Raw genomic sequence first — 13,348 nt, 5'->3', positions numbered from 1 at the left:
TTTCCTCCTTCTCAATGCTTTGCCAGGCCTTTACAGCCGCAGCCTTCAGGTCTTGCTTGTTTGTGGGTCTTTCCGTCTTAAGTCTGGATTTGAGCAAGTGAAATGCATGCTCAATTGGGTTTAGATCTGGAGATTGACTTGGCCATTGCAGAATGTTCCACTTTTTGGCACTCATGAACTCCTGGGTAGCTTTGGCTGTATGCTTGGGGTCATTGTCCATCTGTACTATGAAGCGCCGTCCAATCAACTTTGCAGCATTTGGCTGAATCTGGGCTGAAAGTATATCCCGGTACACTTCAGAATTCATCCGGCTACTCTTGTCTGCTCTTATGTCATCAATAAACACAAGTGACCCAGTGCCATTGAAAGCCATGCATGCCCATGCCATCACGTTGCCTCCACCATGTTTTACAGAGGATGTGGTGTGCCTTGGATCATGTGCCGTTCCCTTTCTTCTCCAAACTTTTTTCTTCCCATCATTCTGGTACAGGTTGATCTTTGTCTCATCTGTCCATATAATACTTTTCCAGAACTGAGCTGGCTTCTTGAGGTGTTTTTCTGCAAATTTAACTCTGGCCTGTCTATTTTTGGTATTGATGAATGGTTTGCATCTAGATGTGAACCCTTTGTATTTACTGTCATGGAGTCTTCTCTTTACTGTTGACTTAGAGACAGATACACCTACTTCACTGAGAGTGTTCTGGACTTCAGTTGATGTTGTGAACGGGTTCTTCTTCACCAAATTAAGTATGCGGCGATCATCCACCACTGTTGTCATCCGTGGACGCCCAGGCCTTTTTGAGTTCCCAAGCTCACCAGTCAATTCCTTTTTTCTCAGAATGTACCCAACTGTTGATTTTGCTACTCCAAGCATGTCTGCTATCTCTCTGATGGATTTTTTATTTTTTTTCAGCCTCAGGATGTTCTGCTTCACCTCAATTGAGAGTTCCTTTGACCGCATGTTGTCTGCTCACAGCAACAGCTTCCAAATGCAAAACCACACACCTGGAATCCACCCCTGACCTTTTAACTACTTCATTGATTACAGGTTAACGAGGGAGACGCCTTCAGAGTTAATTGCAGCCCTTAGAGTCCATTGTCCAATTACTTTTGGTCCCTTGAAAAAGAGGACGCTATGCATTACAGAGCTATGATTCCTAAACCCTTTCTCCGATTTGGATGTGGAAACTATCATATTGCAGCTGGGAGTGTGCACTTTCAGCCCATATTACATATATAATTGTATTTCTGAACATGTTTTTGTAAACAGCTAAAATAACAAAACTTGTGTCACTGTCCAAATATTTCTGGCCCTAACTGTATATACAGCACTACGGTATGAATAAATCACATATGTACAAATATATAACATAAGTATGGCAGCTTCCCTATGGGTACATTAAGTCCCAGATATACAGTGTGATGATATATAGAAAATTGACAATAGATCTGCCAGAAACACAATACTGTTGTGAATTCTGTGGCAGAGCTCCCTCCTGTGGTCACAAGTGGTACTTCGGCTGATTCTCTCTGGGAGCTTCCATTTGTGGAGGAAACTGGTACTGCTGCTTCTGAGTTTCCTCCCTCAGGTGATCTGGTGAGGTCGTTAGGTGCTTCTCTACTTAACCCCACCTAATGCTTTGATTCATGCTTCCTGTCAATGTTCCAGTGTTGGACTTGTGTTTCTCTGGATCATTCCTGTGGCCTGCTGCTCTGCATAGCTAAGTGCTTCTTTGCTATTTTGCTATTTTTTCTGTCCAGCTTGTCTATTTGTTTTGCTGGAAGCTCTGGGACGCAAAGGGTGTACCTCCGTGCCGTTAGTTCGGTACGGAGGGTCTTTTTGCCCCTTTGCGTGGTTTTCTTTAGGGTTTTGTGTAGACCGCAAAGTTATCTTTCCTATCCTCGTTCTGTCTAGAATATCGGGCCTCACTTTGCTGAATCTATTTCATCCCTACGTTTGTCTTTTCATCTTACTCACAGTCATTATATGTGGGGGGCTGCCTTTTCCTTTGGGGTATTTCTCTGAGGCAAGGTAGGCTTATTTTTTCTATCTTCAGGCTAGTTAGTTTCTCAGGCTGTGCCGAGTTGCATAGGGAGCGTTAGGCGCAATCCACGGCTGCCTCTAGTTGTGTTTGGAGAGGATCAGGGATTGCGGTCTGCAGAGTTCCCACGTCTCAGAGCTCGTTCTATTATTTTGGGTTATTGTCAGATCACTGTATGTGCTCTGACCTCCATGTCCATTGTGATACTGAATTGCCTTTCATAACAGTACAGGAAGCCAAAAGTACTAATGATTCTCAATAGAGGGAAAAAAGAAGTTCTGAGACCATTTTTTTTTCTTGGCTTTGTGTTTTGTCTTTTTTTTCCCCTAGACATTTGGGTGGTTCAGTACACAGGTGTAGCGATGGACATTAGAAGTCTGTCTTCATTTGTGGATCAGCTCTCGGCAAGAGTACAAAAGATTCAAGACACTATTGATCAGAAATCTATGTTAGAACCAAGAATTCCTATTCCTGATTTGTTTTTTGGAGATAGAACTAAGTTTCTGAGTTTCAAAAATAATTGTAAGTTATTTCTGGCTTGAAGCCTCGTTCCTCTGGTGATCCAGTTCAACAGGTTTTGATTATTATTTCTTTTTTGCGCGGCGACCCTCAGGACTGGGCATTTTCTCTTGCGCCAGGAGATCCTGCATTGAGTAATATCAATGCGTTTTTCCTGGCGCTCGGATTGCTGTACGATGAGCCTAATTCAGTGGATCAGGCAGAAAAGAATTTGCTGGCTCTTTGTCAGGGTCAGGATGAGATAGAGGTATATTGCCAGAAATTTAGAAAATGGTCAGTGCTCACTCAATGGAATGAATCTGCGCTGGCAGCTATGTTCAGAAAGGGTCTCTCTGAAGCCCTTAAGGATGTCATGGTGGGATTTCCTATGCCTGCTGGTTTGAATGAGTCTATGTCTTTGGCTATTCAGATCGGTCGACGCCTGCGTGAGCGTAAATCTGTGCACCATTTGGCGGTATTACCTGAGCTTAAACCTGAGCCTATGCAGTGCGATAGGACTTTGACCAGAGTTGAACGGCAAGAACACAGACGTCTGAATGGGCTGTGTTTCTACTGTGGTGATTCCACTCATGCTATCTCTGATTGTCCTAAGCGCACTAAGCGGTTCGCTAGGTCTGCCACCATTGGTACGGTACAGTCAAAATTTCTTCTGTCCGTTACCTTGATCTGCTCTTTGTCATCATATTCTGTCATGGCGTTTGTGGATTCAGGCGCTGCTCTGAATTTGATGGACTTGGAATATGCTAAGCGTTGTGGGTTTTTCTTGGAGCCCTTGCAGTGTCCTATTCCATTGAGAGGTATTGATGCTACGCCTTTGGCCAACAATAAGCCTCAATACTGGACCCAGCTGACCATGTGCATGGCTCCTGCACATCAGGAGGATATTCGCTTTCTGGTGTTGCATAATCTGCATGATGTGGTCGTGTTGGGGTTGCCATGGCTACAAGCCCATAATCCAGTATTGGATTGGAAATCCATGTCGGTGTCCAGCTGGGGTTGTCAGGGGGTACATGGTGATGTTCCATTTTTGTCAATTTCGTCATCCACCCCTTCTGAGGTTCCAGAGTTCTTGTCTGATTACCGGGATGTATTTGATGAGCCCAAGTCCGATGCCCTACCTCCGCATAGGGATTGTGATTGTGCTATCAATTTGATTCCTGGTGGTAAATTCCCAAAAGGTCGACTGTTTAATTTATCCGTGCCTGAGCACACCGCTATGCGCAGTTATGTGAAGGAATCCCTGGAGAAGGGGCATATTCGCCCGTCATCGTCGCCATTAGGAGCAGGGTTCTTTTTTGTAGCCAAAAAAGATGGTTCGCTGAGACCTTGTATAGATTATCGCCTTCTTAATAAGATCACTGTTAAATTTCAGTACCCCTTGCCTTTGTTATCTGATTTGTTTGCTCGGATTAAGGGGGCTAGTTGGTTCACCAAGATTGATCTTCGTGGTGCGTATAATCTGGTGCGAATCAGGCGAGGCGATGAATGGAAAACTGCATTTAATACGCCCGAGGGTCATTTTGAGTATCTAGTGATGCCATTCGGACTTGCCAATGCTCCATCAGTGTTTCAGTCCTTTATGCATGACATCTTCCGAGAGTACCTGGATAAATTCCTGATTGTGTACTTGGATGACATTTTGATCTTCTCGGATGATTGGGAGTCTCATGTGAAACAGGTCAGAACGGTTTTTCAGGTCCTGCGTGCTAACTCTTTGTTTGTGAAGGGATCAAAGTGTCTCTTTGGTGTTCAGAAGGTTTCATTTTTGGGGTTCATCTTTTCCCCTTCTACTATCGAGATGGATCCTGTTAAGGTCCAAGCCATCCATGATTGGACTCAGCCGACATCTCTGAAAAGTCTGCAAATGTTCCTGGGCTTTGCTAATTTTTATCGTCGCTTCATCTGCAATTTTTCTAGTATTGCCAAACCATTGACCGATTTGACCAAGAAGGGTGCTGATTTGGTCAATTGGTCTTCTGCTGCTGTGGAAGCTTTTCAAGAGTTGAAGCGTCGTTTTTCTTCTGCCCCTGTGTTGTGTCAACCTGATGTTTCTCTTCCGTTCCAGGTCGAGGTTGATGCTTCTGAGATTGGAGCAGGGGCTGTTTTGTCGCAGAGAGGTTCTGATTGTTCAGTGATGAAACCATGCGCTTTTTTTTCCAGGAAGTTTTCGCCTGCTGAGCGGAATTATGATGTGGGCAACCGAGAGTTGCTGGCCATGAAGTGGGCATTCGAGGAGTGGCGTCATTGGCTTGAAGGAGCTAAGCATCGCGTGGTGGTATTGACTGATCATAAGAACCTGACTTATCTCGAGTCTGCTAAGCGTTTGAATCCTAGACAGGCTCGTTGGTCGCTGCTTTTTGCCCGTTTTGACTTTGTGATTTCGTACCTTCCGGGCTCTAAAAATGTGAAGGCGGATGCTCTGTCTAGGAGTTTTGTGCCCGACTCTCCGGGTTTATCGGAGCCAGCGGGTATCCTCAAGGAAGGAGTAATTGTGTCTGCCATCTCCCCTGATTTGCAGCGGGTGCTGCAAAAATTTCAGGCTAATAAACCTGATCGTTGTCCAGCGGAGAAACTGTTTGTCCCTGATAGGTGGACAAATAAAGTGATCTCTGAGGTTCATTGTTCGGTGTTGGCTGGTCATCCTGGAATCTTTGGTACCAGAGAGTTAGTGGCTAGATCCTTTTGGTGGCCGTCTCTGTCGCGGGATGTGCGTTCTTTTGTGCAGTCCTGTGGGATTTGTGCTCGGGCTAAGCCCTGCTGTTCTCGTGCCAGTGGGTTGCTTTTGCCCTTGCCGGTCCCGAAGAGACCTTGGACACATATCTCTATGGATTTTATTTCAGATCTTCCCGTCTCTCAGAAGATGTCAGTCATTTGGGTGGTCTGTGATCGCTTTTCTAAGATGGTCCATCTGGTACCCTTGTCCAAGTTGCCTTCCTCCTCTGATTTGGTGCCATTGTTCTTCCAGCATGTGGTTCGTTTGTATGGCATTCCAGAGAATATCGTTTCTGACAGAGGTTCCCAGTTTGTTTCGAGGTTTTGGCGAGCCTTTTGTGGTAGGATGGGCATTGACTTGTCTTTTTCCTCGGCTTTTCATCCTCAGACTAATGGCCAGACCGAACGAACCAATCAGACCTTGGAAACCTATCTGAGATGCTTTGTTTCTGCCGATCAGGATGACTCGGTGTCCTTTTTGCCTTTGGCTGAGTTCGCCCTTAATAATCGGGCCAGCTCGGCTACCTTGGTTTCGCCATTTTTCTGCAATTCTGGGTTCCATCCTCGTTTCTCTTCAGGACAGGTTGAGTCTTCGGACTGTCCTGGTGTGGATACTGTGGTGGACAGGTTGCAGCAGATTTGGACTCATGTAGTGGACAATTTGACCTTGTCCCAGGAGAAGGCTCAACGTTTCGCTAATCGCAGACGCCATGTGGGTCCCCGACTTCGTGTTGGGGATCTGGTTTGGTTATCTTCTCGTCATATTCCTATGAAGGTTTCCTCTCCGAAGTTTAAACCTCGTTTCATTGGTCCTTATAGGATTTCTGAGGTTATTAATCCTGTGTCTTTTCGTCTGACCCTCCCAGATTCTTTTTTCATACATAACGTCTTCCATAGGTCATTGTTGCGGAGATACGTGGCACCTATGGTTCCATCTGTTGACCCTCCTACCCCGGTTTTGGTGGAGGGGGAATTGGAGTATATTGTGGAGAAGATTTTGGATTCTCGTGTTTCAAGACGGAAACTCCAGTATCTGGTTAAATGGAAGGGTTATGCTCAGGAGGATAATTCCTGGGTTTTTGCCTCTGATGTCCATGCTCCCGATCTTGTTCGTGCCTTTCATGTGGCTCATCCTGGTCGGCCTGGGGGCTCTGGTGAGGGTTTGGTGACCCCTCCTCAAGGGGGGGTACTGTTGTGAATTCTGTGGCAGAGCTCCCTCCTGTGGTCACAAGTGGTACTTCGGCTGATTCTCTCTGGGAGCTTCCGTTTGTGGAGGAAACTGGTACTGCTGCTTCTGAGTTTCCTCCCTCAGGTGATCTGGTGAGGTCGTTAGGTGCTTCTCTACTTAACCCCACCTAATGCTTTGATTCATGCTTCCTGTCAATGTTCCAGTGTTGGACTTGTGTTTCTCTGGATCATTCCTGTGGCCTGCTGCTCTGCATAGCTAAGTGCTTCTTTGCTATTTTGCTATTTTTTCTGTCCAGCTTGTCTATTTGTTTTGCTGGAAGCTCTAGGACGCAAAGGGTGTACCTCTGTGCCGTTAGTTTGGTACGGAGGGTCTTTTTGCCCCTTTGCGTGGTTTTCTTTAGGGTTTTGTGTAGACCGCAAAGTTATCTTTCCTATCCTCGTTCTGTCTAGAATATCGGGCCTCACTTTGCTGAATCTATTTCATCCCTACGTTTGTCTTTTCATCTTACTCACAGTCATTATATGTGGGGGGCTGCCTTTTCCTTTGGGGTATTTCTCTGAGGCAAGGTAGGCTTATTTTTTCTATCTTCAGGCTAGTTAGTTTCTCAGGCTGTGCCGAGTTGCATAGGGAGCGTTAGGCGCAATCCACGGCTGCCTCTAGTTGTGTTTGGAGAGGATCAGGGATTGCGGTCTGCAGAGTTCCCACGTCTCAGAGCTCGTTCTATTATTTTGGGTTATTGTCAGATCACTGTATGTGCTCTGACCTCCATGTCCATTGTGATACTGAATTGCCTTTCATAACACAATACCCCCAAATAATTGCTGGGCAGATAATACAAAATATACAACTCCAAATGAGCGAGGAATGACTGCTAGGTACAAAATCAATCCAAAAGGTTCAAACCAGACAATTTAGGACTATTATCCTATTTCTGCCGTTCGCACCACTGTAATGAGAGATTAGCTACATCACCCAAGAACGGCCACTGCACAGTTTACGGAGCTGTGCACTTCCTACACTGTGGGTCCTGCTAACAGCTAAATTGTGCCAGTCCCCCACTGATCTGATGACTTCTTCTAAGAATCAGTTCCGACAATTGGTCTGTCTAAACGGGCTTATAATTACCCAATGATAGAGCAAAACGTTACTTCGTCTAGTGAAGTGTTTTTGTTTTCTGTAGAGTTTGATCAGAGTGGCATCTCCATCTTTTTATATTCTATCATTCCGTGAAAATTGGACAGCACTCAGATGTTATCTGAGTGTGGTCCAATTTTTTTTCATGGACCCATAGACTTGCATTGCATATTTTGATCCAACACTCAGATCAAAATTGGACATGTCTCTAACTTTTTCCTCGGACATTGGCACTGCCCCATAAAGATAATGAAAACCATGGATAGCACTCTTCCAATATAATTGGTCCTGTGCATGAGCCCTTATTCTTAGTATTGTGAACTATATGGTTGTCAGATATACATTATCATATCTTCATCAGAAGTTCTGCTGTTACTTCATTTTTGTGACCAATGCTCCCTGTTGAGGTGAACATTTTTTCCCTACCTCTGCATTGTTCTCGTCTATCTTGTGATATGTAGAGCTATGTTACCAGTCTTATCTGTCCCCAAGTTTCCGGGAAGGCAATTGTGCATGCTCTGGTTTCCTCCTCATCCTGCACCAACATGTGAGTAGATGCACAGTGGGGATGAGATCTCGACCAGCACCAACTTAGCTTGCCTTAGGAAAACTGCATGTATTCCCGTCTACCACAAATTAGTAAGGAGTCCAAATAATGTGGACAGTCCACCTTAGAGGGAACCTGTCACCCCCCAAATCGAGGCTGAGCTAAGCCCACCAGCATCAGGCACTTATCTACAGCATTCTGTAATTCTGTAGATAAGCACCCGATGTATCCTAAAAGATGAGAAAAAGAGGTTAGATTATACTCACCTGGGCGGGCGGTCCGATCCGGTGGGTGTCACGGTCCGGGGCCTCCCATCTTCATAGGATGACGTCCTCTTCTGGTCTTCACGCTGCGGCTCCGGCAGAATGCTGTAGATAAGCCCCTGATGCTGGTGGGCTTAGCTCACCCTTGATTTTGGGGTTGACAGGTTTCCTTTAAGACTGGCATATGTTTTACCTTGTTGGACACATTATATACTGGGACTTCCCTGTTATCCTGTTTTTATTTCCCCATATACACTGATCAGTAAATGTTAACAACAATATATGTGGCCCTCATCTTGTCTTTATGTCTCCGAGGCCCCTCTGCACAGGGAATCCCTTTGATGTCAACAATGACATCATCAAGTTCCTGTAGCCACCACCTGAATGTTGCCCCTTTATAAAACACACAAGAAACGGAATGGCAAATGTACTTTTTTTTATTATACTTAACAAAGTAAAAATATATACTTACATATTTATACACATATTACTTTAGGAATTAGAATGAATGATATACCATATTTTAATAACATATTTACAAAAATTCTTTAGTTCAGTCTCTAGTAGAATGTTTTATACCGGCCCCAACTCTTCTCATTGAATCTTTAGGAGTTTTTGTCTTCGCACATGGGGTAAAGGTGACTTTTAAGCATTCACCGCCTCCAGGGATCTTCTGTTCCCCCTTTAATACACCCCTGCATTTCAGTGCTACAATAGTCTGGTATGAGTAGTCATATTCATCCATGGGGGTTCTCCAGAGGGATCATAACTGGTTACAGCATATTCCGATTCGAGTTTCAAATGTGCAAGTCATGTTAAATCGTGTCAGTGACATCCACACTCTTCAACAATCATATCTTCGTGGTTCTTCATAACCACCCTTCCTCCTTCATTCATCAGCATAGATAATGGTCTCATCTTCACTGGGACACAGGAGGGATAATCAGCTCCATCTGAATTGTACAACTTGACCAAACTCTGAAAACAAAAGAAGAAAAATAATCTCATTAAAAAGTTATTTATTACAGAGGTATAAATGTATATGTAATATTAACAGATGCAAAGTACATATTTTAGAAAAAAAATAATTACCTTAATATATGCATGGTTTGTTGGCTTGAAGATCTCACTTAAAGGTATAGGGCAAGCTCCTTCACATCTATATGCATTAATTTTGGGGGGATAGATAACCCAGTCTCCCCATCCAAAGTTTACAAAGTTCAACATCATGTCAACTCTTCTGCACATTGGTTTCCCATCTACAGTAGGTTTGGTGGGAAAGTTGGCCATGATCTTAGCTTGCTCTGCACTTCTACGTTTCCTAATTCTGTCAATGCCAGACAATGGGGTCGTCACATGCTTAGAAGACTCAACTGTCTGGATGAGGTTAGGATATCCATGGAGGTTAGCAGAAGGAATGTCCTTGGTAAAAACAACCAATACAACTCTATCTGTAGACACTTCTGTACAGCTTCTTTCTTGACCATTCTTGGGCATTTTCTCCTGGTCATTTTTAATATTAAAATGTTCAACTTGATGTAAATAGGATTGTATCAATCGGGTAATATTGATAGTTTTCAAAGTGGGTCCTCTTTCAATATTAAAGTCAATTTTCACCGATCCTAGGAATGTTTTTCCTTCGCCTTCTTTACTGTGAGAGATGTCGAGGGTCACATCATGGGTTCTCCCAGGAGCGAAATTAATCCTTAACTCTGCCAATTGTATTTCAATGTTCCTTGTGATTGAGGACATATCAAAGCATAATTCCCAATGTTTTGTCAGTTGAGAGCAACCTGGGGGCAAATAAAAAGAAAATTAAGGTCAACAAACATATTACACAATTATTATTTTTTACTAAAACACCATAAGATTATTGTAGAATACAATTTTAGCAATGTCATATTAATATCAATAAGTTGGTCACCGTCCCTTCAAAATGGTAAAAATGATCAACATTAAAACATTAAAAAGTCAGAAATAAACTAATAGTAACAGAGAGAGTCTGAATAGAGATATTTATATTGTCAGATCTCATAAAACATAATTACACATTGATGGACAACACAAGCAGATTGTAGATAAATAAGAAAAATAAAAAAAGGAATATGTAATTCAAATTTAACTTTCATTTTATATTAATTATAAAAATGTTTTGTGACTATGTATACATAATATGGGAATTAAATAATTTAATGATTTATAAGGGGCAACGATCATGAATCCCGTTTGAAGTAATAACATAACTCTACACCTAGCAATATTCGGGATCTAGTGGATCACAGTGGTAACAACTGCAAATGGCAAATACATTTTTTAATATTTCTTAATGAAAATATTTGAATTCTATTAATTGTGGGTGGTTTGTGAATACCTCTGGTGTTCAAATATAAGAATTATGTTAGAGTAATCCACTCTACACATTTTGGCATATTGATGGGGGAGACTTACAGTATTATTTCCCTAGCTGAAAGAAAATTATATATGTGCTATATGAATATCTGGGTAGTAATAGTAACAGAGACAACCTGAAGAGAGGAAAGAGCTGAAGAAGCAAAGTTAGAACTGAAAAAGGAGGGATTAGAAAAAAAAGAAAAGAAATGCGTCAAAAAGAATTTTTGAAATCAGATAGTTATTCTACGTAAGTAGGGAAACCGAATAGATTGCTTTCTAATACAGAATGAAAATACTAACGACATAAAGAAAATAATAAGGTTATAATAACAGTATTTCAGAAATGTCATGCCAACCTGTACTCTTCTAGGGTTGTCAATGAGAAGAGAGAACTTGAGGAGTACTTGTCCAAACTAAAAAAATGCTAAAGGTGAGAAACAAAAGAAAGACCAACTAGAGAACTAAATCACATACTCAAAGCTCATAAAGATCTTATTACCCTGTATCTTCATTTGATAACAATGTAAAAGTATTGCCTAAGACCCCAGAGCATAATAAGGAACATTGAATAACTTTGATGTGAACGGTATTTCTTGGCCAAATTCGAGTGAACTGTCGAATTTGAATTTTGCCAGATTTGCTCATGACTAGTTCAAAGTGTAAGGAAGAAGACGCTGACATATCACATATATGATGGAAATGCTCCAAGTAGTCCACGTTTTGGCTAAGTAATATACAAATAATGTGGAAAATTTATATGGGACATGTGGAAAAAAAAATGCATGAATAACAGAATTGACTATTAATAACTAAAAACTAGATGGCTAGAACAGCCCAAATGTTAATGGAAGGTGGAGGTTAAAAAAATAAGAGATTGTGAAAAATGTTAAAATAGGAAAATAGGGAATAGTTAAAAAGCTCTAGGCAAAAATTTATTTAATAAAGGAAAGAAAAAGTATTTTTATATTTAGTAACCCCAGTATTTTTTTTGAGAGGACGGGAGGGTGAAGGATGAGGTATAATAAAATCTGCTATATATTAAATAAAATGTAGATGCAAAGTGTGATTTCCAATATAACAATATGGATTTAGTAAAAATCAAAATAGTAAATGTCTACATTGTGTACAGAAAATACAAAAAGAGATAAAACATCGACATATAATTAGCAAAGACTGTGTTCTTACTTTTGGCACTGAGGCTTAGAATGGTGTCAGAATCTTGAAGAGTGGAGTATTCCAGACTGGATAGATCGGTTGTGTTCCCCAAGACGAGGGTCTGGTAGAGTTGCATCATAAAGGGAGAGTGCTTCATATTCTGGAACTGTGTCTTTCCATGTAAAGTAGGTGAAGAATTCATCATTTGTTGCACTGGTAGAGAAGAAGACATTCCCAGAATCGTAGAGATGATGGTGAAGTAGAAGCTGGAGGTGAACCAAGACATCTTTCTAGAGGCCTTCTGCATTAGTTCTTAGGAGATTTTGCGAAGACCTTCTTCATGAATAAACTAAGGTCTTGTGGGTTCTCCTACTACCTTTTATACCTATGGATCAAAAGCCTCCATGTTAACACCTTTGACCTTTCATCTATATGATCTCAACAAAGGGATCTTAGAGTAGACACCTCTATTATTATAATGAATCAAGTCATTAGCTGACATCAATGCTTCTAATCTTAATGTAAACGAAAAGTCCTTTAATGTCTGAAAAACCGAAACTCTTCTTAAGAATTAATAAATGTATCCTGAAAGATGAGGAGAAGAGGTCAGATTATACTCACCCAGGGGCGGTCCCAGTCCCCTGCTGGGCCTCTCTGACCTTTTCCGGTGCCTGCGCACTGCAGTACTATGCTCAGCCCTCAACAGGGCAGACAAAGTACGCCTGCGCCGGAGCCGCAGCGTGAATACAAGAAGAGGACGTCATCGTAAGAAGATGGGAGGCCCCGGACCGCAACGCCCATCATATCGGGACCGCCCCTGGGTGAGTATAATCTAACCTCTTTTTCTCATCTTTTAGGATACATCAGCGGCTTATCTACCCCATTACAGAATGCTGTAGATAAGCCCCTGATGCTGGTGGGCTTAGCTCACCTCCGATTTTGGGAGTGACAGGTTCCCTTTAAGTTGCATTGCTCTTTATTTTTTCTTAAATTATTATTTTTTTAAAGAACAGGGTTTTTTTTTACCAAATGTTCAGATTTTATGTATTCCAGTAACTAAGGTAATTTTCTTTATACTTTTTATTCTAAAGCATGTTTCATAACAGTATGTAATACATTTATTTATATCTAAATCATTTAAACATGATTCTAAATAATAATTTTTTAAGAATTTTTTAAAGAAATAACAATAACTACATGTGTTCAACTGCAAATATCTATCTGTTAAGGTCACCATACGTATTAGGCCTCTTTCACACTTCAGTCTTTTGGCGTCAGTCACTACCGACATAGTGACGGATTGACGGATCTGTCACAATTGTTGCGAAAACGGTTCTAACGGATCCATTTTTTTGACGGATCCGTTACTTGGGGGTTGTCTGGGAGAAGTATCTAC

General features: G+C 41.9%; 1 protein-coding gene across 1 annotated transcript; it reads right to left on the bottom strand.

Moving 5' to 3' along the window:
- Positions 1-9,231: 9,231 nt before the first annotated feature.
- On the bottom strand, positions 9,232-12,238 carry LOC138674638 (nodal homolog 2-A-like). The gene is made up of 3 exons (XM_069762454.1): positions 11,983-12,238; positions 9,499-10,199; positions 9,232-9,384 (listed from the first exon to the last, which is right to left on the bottom strand). Exons 1-3 carry the CDS (start codon positions 12,236-12,238, stop codon positions 9,232-9,234), a joined length of 1,110 nt encoding a protein of 369 aa, XP_069618555.1.
- Positions 12,239-13,348: the final 1,110 nt, after the last annotated feature.

The sequence above is a fragment of the Ranitomeya imitator genome, chromosome 4 (genome assembly GCF_032444005.1).
Source record: "Ranitomeya imitator isolate aRanImi1 chromosome 4, aRanImi1.pri, whole genome shotgun sequence".
NCBI classification, from domain to species: Eukaryota; Metazoa; Chordata; class Amphibia; order Anura; family Dendrobatidae; genus Ranitomeya; species Ranitomeya imitator.
This window is presented reverse-complemented; position numbering and strand designations above follow the sequence as displayed.